The 19,294-nt window shown below is 34.9% G+C and overlaps 1 protein-coding gene across 1 annotated transcript in view; it reads right to left on the reverse strand.

The window, feature by feature from the left end:
- MED13 (mediator complex subunit 13) overlaps positions 1-19,294 on the reverse strand; it is a 92,935-nt gene that overhangs the window by 34,287 nt on the left and 39,354 nt on the right. The window contains exons 9-15 of the mRNA XM_065911002.1: positions 17,895-18,578; positions 5,966-6,179; positions 4,623-4,704; positions 2,833-2,954; positions 774-864; positions 425-639; positions 6-202 (exon numbers count right to left, since the gene is read on the reverse strand). Coding sequence (XP_065767074.1) covers positions 6-202; positions 425-639; positions 774-864; positions 2,833-2,954; positions 4,623-4,704; positions 5,966-6,179; positions 17,895-18,578 — 1,605 coding nt within the window. The remainder of the gene's footprint in view (positions 1-5; positions 203-424; positions 640-773; positions 865-2,832; positions 2,955-4,622; positions 4,705-5,965; positions 6,180-17,894; positions 18,579-19,294) is intronic.

Genomic DNA, 19,294 nt, shown 5'->3' on the forward strand with positions numbered 1-19,294 from the left:
CATACCCCTCTTTGATGAATGGCATTGTAGGCCCTGAAGAAAGCAATTCTAACTTTCCAACAGTCCAGCTCTGACGGTAAATACACTCTTCTGGTAATTTGATAGGAGGCAGACACTGGCTTGGTAGAGTTTTTAGAGGTGCAAACATGGAACATCCCACTAGAACTTGACAATTTTCAGGCTTATACACATAAGAAAAATCCTATAATATAAACAACACGATTTTCAGTATCTTGTCTTTCAAGGGAAAAAAAAAACACAAAACAAAGTAACTCTAACATTTTTTTCCTTTTTTAAACAGAATAATAAAATGTAAATATAATTCTACTCTTTCATTATGAGAGGATTTTTGAATATGGCAGTAAACCAATTCTATATAAAAATGTAGAAGTGAATTATTTTTCTAGAAAAATAAAATACTTACTTTAATTTCAGAAGGTTTTGGGCTACAAAATCCTTCATCAACCTCAATTTTGAACTGTGCTCCTATACTAGAACTATTTCCTTCTAGAACAGTTCCTCCAGGTGTTGTATCCATACTACCATATTCTTTATTATTCATATTCATTGGGGAAAATCCCATAATATGTTGTTCCAGTGATGGTGGTGTAGGATACATTTTATGAAGATCTGCAGTGCCTATAGTTAATAAAACACACATTTTAACATAAGACTAAAAAGAAGTTATTTTGTGTATAAAACAAAGGGATGGGAGATATCATTGAGATTAAAAGTTTGCAGATTTATCTGGAATACAGATTTGGTAAGCTTACTTATGCAAGATAATGGGTCCAGATTTCCTGTCTTTGATTCCCTGCAGCTGGATTTATCATCTGATCCATTCGCTGATTTTTTAGATCCAGGCTATTAAAAAAAAACACACACACACATACATATTTCTCTGAAATTTAAATTCATTGTGAACAAGATAGTAATCATTTGGATGTAATTTGAAAGTAGAGCCCATTGGTGCCATAGCCAAGTATCTACTAGATGCAAGTTGAAGACATAAAAAATTTTTATGTATCAATAAACCAGATTAGTTTATCTGATGATTATAATAATACTCCAAATTAACAGAGAGAGGAAAAAGTTCCTTCATGAAAACAACCATTACTTTCAAAATACATTAAAACCTATTAAAATAACAAAAAAATAATAAGAAAACTTGCAGAATTTGGGAACTCCCTCTTAGTAAAAGATACTTATAAAGCATTTGTCTCTTTAAAGAAAAGACATTAAATATTACTTTATAATCAATAACCTCTCCAAATTCCTTTTACATTTTTATCTTTCTTAATAATCTTCTAGCCCCTACAAATATGCTACGAAAGGTTAAACTAAGCAAAACTTCAGAAAGATCTTGTACGACAAAACAATAGGATCCCTAACTAAAGGCAAGTTTTAATACATTGAACAAAACAGGTCTTAAAATCTCCAATCTGTCCTCAGTGTTGTTAGAGCTGACAATTTGGTTCCTAAAACAAAGTGGGTAGCAGGATACAAGGAAACCAAGCTGTCAGCTCTAACACTGACACATGAACAGCAGCAGGGAGAAAGCACAAAAGTACCACCGTATTCAGGGACTGTTGTTTAGTCGCTAAATCATGTCCGCCTCTTCGTGACTCCATAGACTGCAGCCTGCCAGGTTCTCTATTCATAGTGTTTCCCAGGCAGGAATACTGGAGGGGGCTGTCATTTCCTTCTCTAGGGGATGTTCCCGACCCAGGGATCAACCCCACATCTCCTGAATTGGCAGGCAGATTCTTTGCTGCTGAGCCAGCAGGGAAGCCCTGTTTTCAGGCATACAGTTATCTAAACTACACTATATTACGGGATGTGGAGTAGAAGTTTATGTATAGTGATATCTGCATTATATCACTTAATTGAAGAGACCAAATGTACGACAGAAGTTTCCAAGTTACCTTTACACAGATGAAAAAGGAATTCCCTTTTATAATGCAACACTCAATTCATTAATTTCCCAGAGATTTCACATTCTGAGTGATAGTCGCTCAGTCACGTCTGACTCTTGGCGACCCCATGGACTGTAGCCTGCCAGGCTCCTTTGTCTATGGAATTCTCCAGGCAAGAATAATGGAGTGGGTTGCCATTTCACATTCTAGGGACTCTCATTTTAAGCTTTCATTTATCTTCAGCTTTCTCTGAAAATGGGTGCTAAAGATTAAATATCACTTTTTCTTCCTCTTTCACTATTATAGTATATAGATGTCTTATAACAATGACTGTGGTACCAAACAAATTCCTGAATAAACTGAGAAGGTATATAATTTCAATGTCAATTATTTATTCTCTGATTGAGTCAATTCTCGGGTCATTTCTAAAATTATAGGTTCAAGGATTAGGTAAATATTCTGCTTTCTAAGGTCTGCAGAAAAGGAACATATGGCCAAGAACAAATTAAGCTTAATTATACATGTCCTTCAAACATAAAAAGGAAAGGGAAAAAAACCCTTAAAGTTTATAGGTTACATTATATATGGAATGCTTAGGGAACTCTGGTGGTCCAGTGGTTAGGACTCTGCACTTTCACTTCCAAGGGCCTGGGTTCAATCCCTGGTCAAGGAACCAAGATCCGGCAAGCAGCACAGTGAAGCAAAAAAACAAACAAACAAAAAAAAAAAAAAACCACCACCTCAAACATGAGGGAGGTTAAAAAAAGGACATCAATTACAGAAATTTTATTTCAAAGTATTTCCTATCGTTCAGTGATAAAACATAGTATTCAAGTCACATATCACTTCTAAAGAAAAACTTTTATAAAACTGAGGAAAATAAATTATAATTGTAATCATCAGTAAGGATACTTACTGTCAGTTCATCTTCATCAGAATTAAAAATATTATCAAGGTCAGTATAAGAGACAGTCAGGTCTGAGTCATGAATCAAACTGGTTGATGGAGGTCGGGCATGACCAGCAGGGCGGGGAGCATCTACAGATGGCCATTAGAAAAACAAAATAAAAAATTCCACTACTGACCAAATAAATTTATTTAACCTAGACATGTACATTTACATTTGTAAGTGTATTATGCAATAAGAAATTGTGATTTGCTTAAAATCCATAGATTTTTTTAATAGAAATAAAAATTGTAAATATATGGTGACACCTTTCCAAGGAAGCTCACCATATATAGGAAGCTCAGGTTATATAATCCATAATATAACTAAGTAATCTACATTAATAATGCATCAAATAAAACTGTAAGGACAACAGAATTAAACACAGACATTTTTAGTTTTTTTAATCTTTCTGAAATATAAAGGAAGCACAGAATAATTAAGTTCTCTAGTTATGTCAGACAGACTATCTTAATTTGAGTTCCAATGCCAGCACTGACAATATGACAAGAATTAAATGTGAGAGAGCGCATTAATGGATAAACCACTTCTGCCCAGTGCCAGGAACTTAAGTACGCACTTAATTACCTCTTAGTTAAGTTTCATTTCAGTTCTAAAATTTTATTTTCCTTTTTGCTTTTCTCCCCAGTCTTAGTGAAAAATACATGACTACTATAGAAAAAATAAAAATACAAAGGAAAGTTATATTCCACTTGCATTCCCACACAAGGAAAAAAAAGCAGTTGGTGTATAAACCTTCCAAAGCATCCTCAGGATGGTTAAATGACTTGAAACCACCCTCCCTTTCAGAAAGATTAAAGTCACTTTCCAAGTGCCTTTGCAAACCCATCCTAAAGATTTACTAAAGTAGAAGTTCTAAAATTTTAGTGTGTAAAAGTCATCTGGAATACACCAAGATTCCCAAGTTTCACTTCAAAAGATGCTCAGTGTCAGATGGTCCACATTTTGAGAAAGTCACACCACAGGCACAGTTCCTTTATCCTAAGGCAGGTAAACAGACTAAAAAACTTAAACAGTTAACTTACCAAGATACTTACAACCAATGACCATTAAATTTATTTCATGAAAGACCATCATCTCTTTCTTATTCAGATGGACGTTTTTTTCTTATTTCGTTTTTGACTACAAAGAGGCTAATGGATCCTCCCTATTTATTCCAAATGCTAAAACAAAACTTTGTCCCTAATAGACACATACCAAAGAACAATTTCTTTTGCCTCCATCAGAAGTTAAACAGATCTTGTAAAAGAAACAATACAACCTGTCTCTCTTTTCTACTTACAAGGAGGACAAATCAGATGCTTTCAAAGTTGAGTCTTCAGTGTACCTCCAGTGCTGAGAACAGTGCTAGAAAACTACGTTAATATAAGGAGCTCAGCAATAATTGTTCTAACTTGGGGGGAGGGGGAGAAAAGGACAACCAAATTACAGTAAAGTCTAATTCATAAACTGAGTTTTTATAACTGAGAGGGATCTTAGGTAATGATCTTATCCTATCTCCTTCTTTTACAGATAAGGGAGTTATTTTTATTTGTTAAACAAAGGAAAGAAGCTCCACAATTCAAAACAGTATTTCTATCACCTGAGGCTCCGTCTCCTTAAAATCCATCATTTTAAGATTAGTCCCTTTTTATGAAACATGAACTATGCAAAAAGGAATACTAAAAGTCCAACAATATCAGATTACTTTAAAGTAACAATCCTGGAATGCAGTACTTTGACTGGAAAATAAGTTTTACCTTGCTTGATAGATGGACTAAATAATGACATAGCATCTTCTTCATGTGATAACACTGTAACACTAGATGGCCCATCTTCTACCTGCATACAATATCACATATTAGATTGAAATACGTATTTTCCCAATAATAAAATATACCAATTATTGAGTAGCTATGTATTGATCCAAACAGTCCATCCTAAAGGAAATCAGTTCTGAATATTCAAAGGAAGCACTGATGCTGAACCTGAAACTCCCAATACTTTGGCCACCTGATGCAAAGAACTGACTCATTTAAAAGACCCTGGTGCCGGCAGAGATTGAAGGTGGGAGGAGAAGGGGACGACAGAGGATAAGATGGCTGGATGGCATCACCAACTCGATGGACATGAGTCTGACTAAACTCCGGGAGTTGGTGATGGACAGGGAGGCCTGGCATGCTGCAATTCATGGGGTCAGAAAGAATCAGACAAGACTGAGCGACTGAACTGATATATTGATCATTCTGCTGGGTGTTCTACAGACATTATCAATAACTCTCACAACTAACCTACAGGATAAGTAAGTATGTTCATCTTAAGTTACAGACAAAAAATACTTCTATAGATAATCCAGGAAATAAACTATTAAGTAGTGGAGCTGGGATTTCAAACTAAATCTGTCAAATTTCAAAGTCCATGTTCTTTCTACAAAATCTATTACATTCCCAGCTACTTGTTTTCATATTTAGAAAAGAACAAAATGTCAAGTACCTGGCACACAAAAAGGCTAAGCAAAACTTTGTGAAATGAATTATTTGAATTAAACATATTACTGGGTCCTTTTTGTAATTTTATAGCCTTCAATTTTCAATTTTGTGTTTAAGGCAAAACTCTTCTCTAGCAGTTATCTTGTGCTTAATAGATCCCCAAATATTTTATTTAAAAAATTTTTTAAGACACATTATTAATATAAGACTTTACTTCTTGAGTCACATATTCAAAATATTACATATTTTATAAACAGAGTGATGTATATTTTACTGCATTTTTGAAAACTGTTAATTCACTTAGAGCATAGTTTAACTTAGAATCAAAGCAGTTCATCTACCTAAGTGTTCTGATTTCAATATAACAAACTAATGTCCTTTTTCTCTAATCTCAAAACTTTTATAATAAAGATATATTCACTATCATCAGAGACCAGTAATAATTTCAAAGCCATATAAGCTCTTAAATTTTGTACAATGTGCCTGATTAATCTATTTTTAAGACATTTTTTTCTAAGTTAAAATGAAGAATCTTTTTTTAAAATGAGAATTGTAGTATCATATGCAGAGCTACAAAACATCAGTGATGCTTTGGTGTACTTTCTCTTACTCACCTTGTGTTTTTTCCCAGCTTCTCTTTCATTATTTTGTCTATCTTTCTTATCAGGAAAAAGGAATTCCTCATCTCCTTCAACGAATGCATATGGATCAATTTTAGGTTCTTGTTCTGAATCAGATGCTATTGCTGAAAGATACTGATTTTTAATTTGATATTGCTGCACTAATTCATCAGAAACTTTTAAAGGTTTCTTACATTGCACCATTAACCTGCATAAAAAAAAATTAGAAAAATTAATTATATTCTCCATAAAAATTTCTAAAGTGACTAAGCATCATAAAGTTTTCAGAATTATTTTCTTAAAAAAAATTATTTAGAGATGATCTAACTTGCAATCCTCCATTTGACAAATGAAGAAACTGAGGCATAGAAAGATTATGTGATTTACTGAAGTCTCAAATTCAGCAACAAAGAAATGGAGCTAAAATCCTGGTCTCACAGTCTTTCACCAAAACGTGTTGTCTTTTGGTAACCAACTCCATTTCCAAATACTCAAGTGCATTAACCTGTACAAATTCATTCACTTGAAAGGGATTCATATCTAAACTGCTTCAACACAGGAACTCTCAAAATTTGTGCTAAACAGTGAGACTACTGTACTTTTATACAAGTTATACCTTTATATACCTTTATAAAATTTATATCTACTTCTATACAATTTATACCTTTACACCTTTATACAATTAAAGTGATTATCCTTTTCCTACTGCCATGAGTGGATATACTTTTAAGTTTAAAAAGTTTAAGAGGCTGACTTGTGCTTCATGAAAATAACAATTTTCTACTGTATTATTTATCAACTGTAAATAATTCTAGCAAAACCTTTAGAATGTCAAGTGGAGTTTCAGCACAAGTTATCTCAGAGGCTTTTACTACTCACATTGGAAAATAAGTTATTAGTCTTCTGGTTCTACTTCATGAATGATAAACGTATCTCTGTACTCTCCTAAAATATCCAATAAAATGACAAAGAACAACAGAACAGGCAAGAAGACAACACTGAAGTTAGAAAGATGAACTACTAGGAAGAGACACCAGAAAAAAGTGAAATCCAAGGAAGTCACAACAAACTGACAGGATCACCAAACCCTGGAAGGCATCAGGACCCTTACATCTCTGAAGACCAAGGTGCTTGGTGAGTGTGAAGAGAGGATGATTCATTTTCGGTTTGCATGACACTTTTAGACTCCTAAACTCATTTTCTCTATGGTTTGCAAAGCTGAGATTCTCGCACTACCGAAAACGATGACAGCCCAGCTTCTAGTCAAATAATGCTTAAAATCCTGCAATGACTATTTTACCCTGAGTAAAAAACAAAGTCCTTATAATATCCTATCAAAGTTTTCCATGATCTGTCTCCCCTTTTCCCCTTCAACTTCATCTTCTACTATTCTATTCCTCCCTCTCTCACTGTTCTTTCAAGGGCTTCCTTGATATTCCTCAACAGGTCAGCCACACTCGTGACTGTTCTTTTTATCTGGAACATTGTTCCCCCAAATAGCTGCATGGTCAACTCCCTCACTTCCTTCAGTCTTTAAATGTCACATATTTATGAGACTTTATTTAAGATAAACCCACTATCTCAACACTGATCCCCCTTATCTGGCTTCACTTTTCCCTCCACAGTATTTCTCTTTTAACATACTATGTAATTTGCTTATGCTCATGGCTGTCTGTCACTCCACTAGACTATCTATAAGCCTCTAAATGTTAGGAATTTTGTCTCTATTTACTGAACTATCCCGAATGCCGAGTAGTGCCTGGCACATACTAAGTGCTCAATAAATACTTGCTAAATTAATATATGAAATCTAAAAGCCACAGAGGATTGAGATACTGTGTTTGCATTAATAATTCTAAGATACAGTATGTTGTACTTTGAAGTAAATCACCTTTATTTGTTAGAAAGTGATACTACTGCTGCGACTTGCCTTTCCTGGGTATCAAGACAAAAAAATCATACGAGAAATAAGGTTTGGAATCAATGAAGGTATTTGCTAGTTTATAAACTATGAATGACAGAGCTATCATAGCTAGCTAATCTATTCACCAATGTCCAGCACTAGAAGCACTCTATACCCTATAAACTAAGGTTTGAAATAGAGGTAATCAAAAGAATAACTGACATTTTCTCACAATGCTATCAAATATGATATATGTCACTATTATCTCAATGTGCCTCAGATTTATCCTCAAACTGAAATCTCAAATATACAAAACCTTTTTTCCATAGGAACATAGTGCTAACCCAACTGTCAATGGGGCATATGTTTTACAGTTATCTGTTAGAATGGTTCTGTTCTATAAATAAGCATTTATTTCTTGATAAGTTTTCTATCTCACCATACTAGATGCTAAATGTTTCCTGAAATGTCTATCAGATACCAACATAAATCATTAAAATAGTATTTGTATCTACTTTGACATCTATTTTCTTATTTAATACTTAAAAGTCATGAAACAGGAAACAGAGGGTGTGCTCTCTGACTTGGATGTGAAAATTATGTTGGAAGAAATGGTCAAATAGTGGCAGGGTTAGGGCAGGGAAGATTTTAAATAAATATGCAAATACATATAATTATTCATAGGGGGAAAGTATAAGAACCTACCCCTCCACTCCCAGTCACTAACCTGAAAGACTACTCTGTGTTGAGGTGAATAAAACATCTATTTTCATATTAAGTTGTCCTCTGGCAGAAGCATAAAAACTGCCACACTGTTCACATAACTAGTTGTTAAGCTAGTGGGCAGTAACAGTAAAAAGAAAAATCCTACTGCGCAGGGCTCTTTTAGGAATAAAAATGAGTAAACCAAATGCAATACCTAAAGACAACTTTTTGTTATTTTATTGAATGGATCTCACAGCAAAGAACTGAAATGAAGTCAATGATATCAAGAGTATCAAGTCACAATAAATTAAAAATATAAATTATTTACATTATACATCCTTCTATATTTAAAACTAATAGAAATAAAAACTGCTTTTTTTCTTTAAAGAGATGTCAGATTAAAAACTCAAGTTAGCATTTCATCACTATCCAATCATAAAGTATACAGACACTTTTGTGAACAGGAACAACACACCTCTCCTTTTCTAAAAGGAACTTTCACATAAAGCCAAATTGTTAACTACAGAGATAATTTCAGTCAGATATAAAAGCAAATACAGACAAACTGGAAAAGAATGATTAGGTACAGCCATGAACAGGAATCTTTGTAATGCCCAAAGCAAACCAAAATTACTTTCATTAATTAACTGTATCTCCTTCTTTTCACTACGACGAAGCAGCACACGACCCTGAAAAGTACTTGTAGAGAATTTAACATGGCTTACAGCTTATGCTTTTGTGTCTTTATTCAAAAGAAACTCTTTCAGACAAGATGTGACAATATTTTAGAACTAGCAATTATAAAAGGAGGTAAGCTATAATTCAAGAACTGTTAATGAAGAAATGAATTTAATAAATCTCAAAAAATTAACAGTACCTTTTCTAATACCATCTCCAATATTCAGAACCAATCCTTAAACTGAGTCAAGCTAGCTGTCAAAAGTATAGCTATATTGCATTAAAGTAAGATATCAAATAAGGAAGACTTAGAAAAAAATCTTAAAGAGAAAAAAACTTATAAGATTTAGAATACAGTAAATCAAAGCAAGTTTATTTCATCATAGACATCGTTCTATGAAACAAAGTAATTAAAATCTATCTTTTAGAGATCAAATAATGCATTATAACAACTATATACATACAATAAAAATCTGATATATCACTGATATAGTATAAAAGCTAATTCTACTAATGGACATTATGGTTAAGATATCCTGAAGTATCCTTTATACCAACCAAGACATCATGACAAGAACTATGCTCAAGTACAGTTCTTTGTTCAGGGTTTAGAAAGATTCCTTGTGAATCAGAATAGCAGATTATTTTAAACTGTCACAAATTCTACTAAAACTAAACTCCTGAAAAAATGTCAAAAAGCAACTGTAATGTTTCTTGGCAGAAATCTTGCTTTTTAAAAAAATTTACAAGGTCTTAAGTCACTATTCTAAAATGGATGTTATCATTAACAAAGAGACTAAAATTAATTAGACACAAAAAGAAAATAAAGATAATTGTCACAGATGTGTATATCTTATGTGGGAGATACGCTAAGCTCCACCCAACCTCTCTCTCCTCCAATTAAATTCTAACAAATTAGAAAAGGAATTTTGCTTTAAAGTGGCTACTAAAAAGTGCCAGGCTGGATGAAGCACAAGCTGGAATCAAGTTTGCTGGGAGAAAAAATCTGTAACCTCAGATATGCAGATGGTACCACCCTTACGGCAGAAAGTGAAAAGGAACTAAAGAGCCTGTTGATGAAGGTGAAAGAGGAGAGTGAAAAAAGGTGGCTTAGAAAGCAACATTCAAAAAACTAAGATCATGGCATCCTGTCCCATCACTTCATGGTAAATAGACAGGAAAACAATGAAACAGTGACAGACTTTATTTTCCTGGGCGCCAAAATCATGGCAGATGATGACTGCAGCCATGAAATCAAAAGATGCTTGCTCTGTGGAAGAAAAGCTATGATCAACCTAGACGGCGTATTAAAAAGCAGAGACGTTTCTTTGCCAACAAAGGTCCATCTAGTCAAAGCTATGGTTTTTCCAGTAGTCATGTATGGATGTGAGAGTTGGACCATAAAGAAAGCTGAGTGTCTAAGAATTGATGCTTCTGAACTGTGGTGTTGGAGAGGATTCTTGAGAATCCCTTGGACTGCAAGGAGATACAACCAGTCCATTCTAAAGGAAATTAGTCCTGGGTGTTCACTGGAAGGACTGATGTTGAAGCTGAAACTCCAATACTTTGGCCACCTGATGTGAAGAGCTGACTCACTGGAAAAGACCCTGATGCTGGGAAAGACTGAAGACAGGAGGAGAAGGGGATGACAGAGGATGAGATGGTTGGATGGCGTCACCGACTTGATGGAAATGAGTTTGAGCAAGCTCTGGGAGTTGGTGATGGACAGGGAAGCCTGGCATGCTGCAGTCAGTGGGGTCACAAAGACTTGAACACAACTGAGCAACTGAACTGAACTGAGCTACTAAAAAATTTGGCATCAAAAAAATAAAAATTAAAAAATAATAAAAAAATAAAAAATTTGGCATCAACTCCTGCACATGAAGCCTAAGAATAAAGGAAATGCTTAGAAATGATGAAGTAATTACTCTTCACAAGTCAAGTGGCCATCACCAACTAAAACTGATTAGCAAAATAAACAGTATGTCTTTCATCTACTTATTATTAACACCTATTACAACCCTTTAATACCAATCAGTGGAAAACTTCATTTATTTATGCCAAATGTAAACTGAATTGCCACTAACAAAAATAAAGGTCTAAATTTCTCCTTCATTATTTCCTAAAAAGGCACACATCTGTAAAAGTCAACTAGTATAAACTATTTTTTTATTTCTACTGATGCATTCTTGCCACTCTTTGTATTATGCTGCTGATAAGTCACTTCAGTCATGTCCGACTCCATGCGACCCCACAGACGTCAGCCCACCAGGCTCCCCCATCTCTCGGACTCTCCAGGCAAGAACACTGGAGTGGGTTGCCATTTCCTTCTCCAACGCATGAAAGTGAAAAGTGAAAGTGAAGTCACTCAGTCGTGTCCGACTCTTAGCGACCCCATGGACTGCAGCCTACCAGGCTCCTCCATCCACGGGATTTTCCAGGCAAGAGTACTGGAGTGGGGTGCCATTGTCTTCTCTGCTTTGTATTATGGAATCTATTCTAATTGGCCATAAGGTTCTTTAGTCTACTCCACATCTATAAAATCCATCCATCCCTACTGCATCCTTCTAATTTCCTAGGGAGGTCCCTGTATCACCTTATAAGCAATATTTTGCTACTCTATTATACAGCCCCACCCTACTCTTGAGATTTCATTTCTCATCATGACATACCAAACCACTAAGCAGCACCCTATAATCTTTCCATACTAAGCTACCTAAAGCCTCTGATCTCTATAAATGGAATTATTTTCCACTCTGGCTCTGTGTTCCTACTATATTTTATATGTATCTGTATCAGAGAATTGAATATTATTTTCCATTAGATTACAATTTCATTTAGGGCCAGGACCAAATTTATCTTATACTGCAACATCTTACAGCATCTTGTATATTACAGAAACTTCAGTTTTATTAAAATTGATAATGTATCTTTGAGGAATATGAATTTAAACAAGATAATCTTCCTACAAAAGGAGAAAGAATAATGTAGGAGTTGCAACAACCTTCTAATTAATTAACCTCATTAAAATTAAGTGTTATACACTTTAAGACATTCAAAACTCAAAGTATTAAAAAGGATAACAGAAATTTACTGTGACTGGGTAATAGGAATTCACAAACTTTTTTTTTTTTGTGGGGACCTGTAATGTTTTTATTTTTTTTCCATTTATTTTTATTAGTTGGAGGCTAATTACAATATTGTAGAGGTTTTTGTCATACATTGACAAACTTTTAAAATATAAAACAAACTAGGCTTTTGAATGGATTACTATATGGCCAGAAATGTGTTTGACATATTACATCTTTAAAAATATAGAATACCTCTATAAAGAATTTAAGAAGACTGTTTAAATTCCATTAAGGAAGTATAATAGTAATTTAGGGTATTTATAATTCTTTTTAGAGAATTTATTTTTAATGACAAGGGACATCATCTGACTGTCTCAACAGGCTCTGCCACTTGTTGTAAGGAGATGACCAATCCTCATGATTTCCCATCTCAAGTAATATTAAGAGCAGGCACTTGAATTAGTAAGTTATTTCAACAAGATCTCCTTAACTATGAGAAAAAATAACTTTTGTTTCAGCATAATACAAACACAGAAGACCATCCAGGTATTTTACTGTGGTTTGGAGAGAGAGTATGGGACAGCTCTCACGTGAAACTAATCATTAAACATGTTTAGTGTATCTAATATAATAACTTATTCTAGATTTCTATTTCTGTTAAAGGTTATTCGTGACATTAAAGGACCTCAACATGACTAACGTTTCAGGCTGGAGAATTCCTTGTTGTACAGGATAATCCTATACCTTGTAACACATTTAGCAGCATTCCTGGCCTCTACCTCTCAGATGTCAGTAGCACACTTCTGGTCGTAACAAACAATGCATCTCTAGACACTGCCAAATGTCACCTAGGAAGGGTGTGCGTGCATGTGTGTGTGTATCAGATGTCAGTAGGACACTTCTGGTCGTGACAAACAATGCATCTCTAGACACTGCCAAATGTCACCTGGGAGGGGTTTGTGTGCGAAAGGAGGCCAGAAACTGTTCCAATTAAGAACTACTGCCATAGAACAGTAACTCCAGGGGAAAAAAAAATCACCCAGATGATTAAAACATAAAAGATCAAGACTTCTAACCTACCAAGTATAAAAGTTATACTCCAGAAATGTTTTGTAGTTCATATAGTAGCGAAGTCTCTAAAGGCTGACTTTCTGTGGTACCTACCCTATTCTTATCTAGTATTACAAAAACAAGGATTCTATCTACAAGTAATTTATGATACAACACATTTCAGTAACTAGCATAACCTGTTAAACAGCATTCATGAGACATTTTTTAAAAACCTCTATTCTTTGTGCTGTTTGCTTTTTATGAGGTAGAAAAAATGGTGACCAGTAACAGAGAGAGGCATGTTATTTCCTTCATTTACATAAACATGATCCAGAACCATTCTACTCTGCATGCTACCTTTCTACACTATGTTTCTCATTCTTATTCAATGAGAAAAATGTCAAAGTAATTTGAGAACAGACTCTTAAGGTTAAGCTGTATTAATTTCTAAGAGACCTTCATTTCACTTACAGATAACTCATGCACACAAGCAGCCAATACACTTATAAGTTACAGCTAGAATTCTTAGATCTAATGACTATAGCCATAAAAACTCACTCTTAACGTTCTTAAAACTGAAAATATTTACATCACTATTTTTTTAACATACATTTATTAAATAAGAAAATATGACATCTAGAAAGAAATAAGTTGTAAAATCACAAAGTAATTTAGGGCCATGATGACTGTCATTTCAGTCAACCAACATTTGCTGAGTGTCTACTAAATGCCTAGGATTATTCTAGGGGTGTGGGTGTGTGCACGTCTGCACACAGGCCTGTGTATGTGTTTATGCTGGAAGAACACAGTAGTACACAAGACAAAATTCTTACCCTCATAGAGTTTACATTCTAATGTGGAAGAGACCATTAACAGATGTGCAATTTCAGATGATTATATATATGTGTGTATATGGAAAACAGTTCACAGGATAGGCAGTCACTTGGGGACTAAAGAGAAACCACAGTTTCGTTACGGTGGTCAAGGAAATACTTCCTGAGAAGGTAAATTTCGAGTTCGATGGAACAAAAAGGAGTGAGCTGTCCCCCCTCCCCGGCAGCCCCATAATGCAGTTTCAAAGACCCTGATGCTGGGAGGGATTGGGGGCAGCAGGAGAAGGGGACGACAGAGGATGAGATGGCTGGATGGCATCACTGACTAGATGCGCATGGGTTTGGGTAGACTCCGGGAGTTGGTGATGGACAGGGAGGCCTGGCATGCTGCGATTCATGGGGTCGCAAAGAGTCGGACATGACTGAGCAACTGAACCGAACTGAACTTAAAAGGCCTTGAGGAATGACCTTAACTTTCTGACAGAACAGCAAGAAAGCTGATGTGGTTAAGTCAGGAAGCAAATAGGAGTAGTAAATACAAATGAAGAACCAGCTATGCAGGAGACTGTGTAGAAACCTTACAGATGAGGAAAAGAGTATGGATTTTATTCTCATGTAAAGGGGAACTACTTGGTTCCAAGAGATCTGCCGACTAATTTAGTAACTAAGTTAGTTGTCTTCCATGATCATAAGGATATCCTAAAGTCCCTCAATTTCAAATTAATTTTAATTTTTAAAAAAGTCATACTAGAATGCTTTTATAATTCAAACTGCTAGACAAAGCACACAGATACATCTATTAAAATAATAATCAGGGAACTTTAAAAGAAAATACATCTCTGTGGGAAAATGAGAGGCTATAAATGGATCGGGCATTTTACTTTATCTCGGGAAGCTCAAAAATTAATGAAACACAAGCAAAATGAAAAAACAAAAGAAAAAAAAACCAACGAAACACTAGAGAAAGTTCATAGCTTAGAATATGTAAGAGGGGGCTAAAGGCAAACTACATAAACAACAGGAGAGCCAAACTGCCTAAAAATCAAAGAAAACGACTTTTATCTCTGGAAAGAAATGAAAAAGCTAAATGGAAAAAAAAAAAAAAAAGAAATGAAAAAGCTGAAAATGGAGAAGCAGTGTTCCTTTTTAAAAATACCCATTTTTGAACTGAAGCACAGTTAATTCACAATGTTCTACGGCTTTCAGGTGTATAGGGATTCTGCTCTGTGTGTGTGTGTATACATTCTTTCTCAGATCCTTTTCTATCACAGGTTATTACAAGATACTGTAAGATAGTTCTCTGTGCTGTACCGTAGGTCTCTGTTGTTTATTTTATATATACTAGTATGGATATGTTAATTTCAAACTCCTAGTTCATCCCCCTCCTCTACACCCATCCCAGTCCTGAAAAGGTTCCTTTTCTAAGAAAAATGAATAGATAACCTGCTGAAGGCACAAGACCTGTCATTCTTTTTATCCTGAAAGTTTAGGTATAAGGCCTCCCCGCCAAAACATCCCCTACCCCATTACCATAAAGCAAAGTGTCTGGAACTGATACACAACTGATACTGAAGTATTTGAATGAGTAAGTCCTGCCAGTTGACAAGCTCCTCTCCTCACACACAAATTTCTACTCAGCTCCTCTATTCCCTCTTCTAAAATGTGTAAGATGAGGAGCTTCCCTGGTAATCCAGAGGCTAAGACTCTGCACTTCCAATGCAGGGGGCATGGGTTTGATCCCTGATCAGGGAACTAGGATCCCATATGCTGCAGAGCCAAAACAAATAAATAATAAAATGTGTAAGATGAAACAATAATATGATGAGAATCAGTATAGTAAAGAAAAAGACCAAAACACAGTACTTCTAAAGGGAAAAAAAAGTTAACAGGACATTTAACAACGGGGTGCTATTTTTTTTTTAATTTAAAAATTAAAAACACATGAATAATATTAAAACTCTAAGAAAAGAGCTAGAAGTTGACGAATCCCCTCAGAAAAACAAAATGAGAGAAAATATAAACGTTCAATGTCTGAATTCTAGAAATTCCACAGAGAATGGAGGGAAAAATAGAGACATTATCCAAGAAAAAAGTTTCAGTGATGGGACAAAAAAAAAAAAAAAAGACTTCAAACTAAACCAGCTCTCCTCAAAAGTTCAGTACAAGGCATGAATAAGATCACTACATATATGTGTGCATGCATGTGTGTATACACACACACACACACTCTTGTGAAATTTTAACATTCTAAGCAAAAGACCCTAAAAATTTTCACTGACAACAGACAGAGAAGGAAGTGTAATCTCTGCACACTACTTGGCCTTGTATTGATAAATAGGTAGATAGCTTTAATGACTATAATAGTAAAACGAATATAATGGTTGGTTTTCACCTTTAAAAAAAACACACTAACTGAGTCACTCTGCTGCACACCTGAAACTAACACGGCACTGTAATCGACCACACTCCGATCAGACACTAGGGGGAAACCCCACTATGGATAAAAATGCAAGAAACTTTGGGACAGACGATAATCAGAACAACAGAGAAAGTAAAGGGAGACCTGAAAATAAGACTATATTTGCCCCAAAGTACATCATACACAATGTATACGTATGACATACTTTGTGGACAAAGAAGGGAGACCACAGAACAGAGGAAGATATCTGTAGTACATCTAACTAACACAAGATTAATAGCCAGAAGATACAAAGAATAAATCGGAGTTGGGGGGAGGTGAAAGACTAAAAATGGACTAAAAATTATATCCAAAGCATAATAACTAATATGAGATTAATAACCAGAATATGAAAGGAATAAATTGGGGGGGAAAAAGAAAATAGACTAAAATATGATATATAGTATAGGCCCATAAACACTTTAAGTGCTGCTTAACATGACTAGGAAACTGTAAACATATAGTAAGACAATAATATGCCATTCTGCATGAAGCAGAATAGAAAATTAAAAGTCTCTTAATACCAAGTACGGAGGAAAATGTAGAATAGCTATTCTCATACTCTGCTGTTTGATGAGGGTATAAACTAGTATAGTTTAGAAAGTAATTTGGCAACAACCTTTAATGCTGAATATCAATATACCCCATGGCACAGCAATTCCACTTTTTGCTATATTCCCTAGAGGAATTCTTACACGTGTAAAAGGAAATGTGTACAAAAAAATTCACTGCTACATCTTTTGTGAAAAACTGAAAATAATCAACATGCCATCTCAAGAAAGAAGATAACTGTGTAAATTTTGGCTAATATAGTCATAACAAAGAAATACCAGAAAGCAAGTGAAATTAATTAACTAGAGCCACAAGTATAAAAACATGTATAGAAGTGATAAATACCAAATTCAGGACAGTGGAAGGAAGAATAGAGGAAAAATAATAGTATACAGTAGTGCTAATTGTATGTAAAATTCTTAAGTTGGCTGATGGACCAACTTAGTTGATGGATAAATGTTATTATTTTCTCCACTTTTATGTGACTAAAATATTTCATAATAAAGAGGTCCCCTGAGGAAAAAATACAGTAGAGAAATTATCCAAAATTAATACTCAACTACTGAAAGGATTTATTATTGTAAATCCAACCCTGAAACCATTCTGGCGCCTATTAAGAACTTACATCATTTCCACCCTTAAATTTTAATTGACTATTAAAAAAAATACATACTCTGTAACTGATGTTACACTTTCCTGTCCAAAAGGTCCAACTGGATCATCCTTGAATTTATCACTTGGAAGTTGAGGTGGTAAAAACTCTAAATCTTTTTTCTTTGGGACCTTGTAATACTTCCAGGCTATAGTAGCTTCATCTTCTTCCAAGTTTACTGCTGTACCAACATATATTGTAGGTTCTACAGCTTCCTGGAATTGAGCTGGGAAAGACTGGGATAAACTGTCTATCCCATCTTCCACTGGTTTAGAAGGAATCAAGGGATCCGGTGTTGGCATTTGATAAAAATGTTGACTTTGCGGAGTTGAGGGTGTTTTAGTCACTCCTTCATCAACCACATCACAGGGGTGAGGACTAAGTGGGGGTGGTTGAGGTGAATTTGCCATTTCAGTGCCATGCATTTGAGGAGTCTTTGCTACATCATTAGTTCGGATACTTGAAAATCTCACTTGACTATCTGGAGCAGATATCACAAGTCTTTGACTGGCTGAATCTGTGTCCATGCCAGTGTCATCGCTAACAGACACACGATGATGAAAAGGAGTCAAGGGGCGTTTCTGCGGCTTTTCACTCTTCTCTTGCTTCTCACTGGTCTTGTGCTTCGGAAGTACTTGTTGCTGCTGACTCAGAGATGGCGCCTGTCCTTGCTGTCCAGGATTTCTAGGTTTGAGACTTTTGTGCCTGGAAAGTTAGAAGAAAGGTGTATTTATAGCATAACTATTGTATCAAAGTATATAAGTTAACAGTATTAGAAATTTCAGATGTCATTTGTTTTTCACACATAATCCTAAAATTATTTAAGTTTACATAGGAAAATTCTGTTTAGTGGCCTAAAACTAAGACCATGAAGAAAGCTTCATAAAAGTCAATTCTCTCATGCTCATTTAATATGTGATCAGATAGGCAAAGATGATTTGCCTTACATAATGTAAGTATCTCTGTATCTGAATATAGAGATAAGATTCTAGTTAAGATAAAAAGGTATAAAATGTACTCAAATGTATCCATTTAACCCTCTCCACTGAGGGAACATACTGAGATACACTTCTCTGCAGTCTAGGACCTGTGTACAGGAGGGCAAAAAAGCATGAAAAGTTAAAACTGCAGTTATGCCGAAATGACACAAGAGAAACCCATTGTTATCATGACACCAAAACCAAAGACACTGTACGAAAAGGAAATCACAGAACAAAATTCTTTAAGGAAACACATGTACTTGGTGATCACATGGTTGTAAATATTTGTCAGAACTCAAAACTGCCCACCTGAGAAGGGTAAGTGTTACTCTATTAAAATTATACCTCAATAAATTTCACTTTAAAAATGTAAAAAAAAAAAAACAAAACCAAGAACACAGATGTAAATCAGTAACAAAAGATAAGCAATTGAGAAATTCA

This window comes from Muntiacus reevesi, chromosome 18 (assembly GCF_963930625.1).
Source record: "Muntiacus reevesi chromosome 18, mMunRee1.1, whole genome shotgun sequence".
Lineage (NCBI taxonomy): Eukaryota > Metazoa > Chordata > Mammalia > Artiodactyla > Cervidae > Muntiacus > Muntiacus reevesi.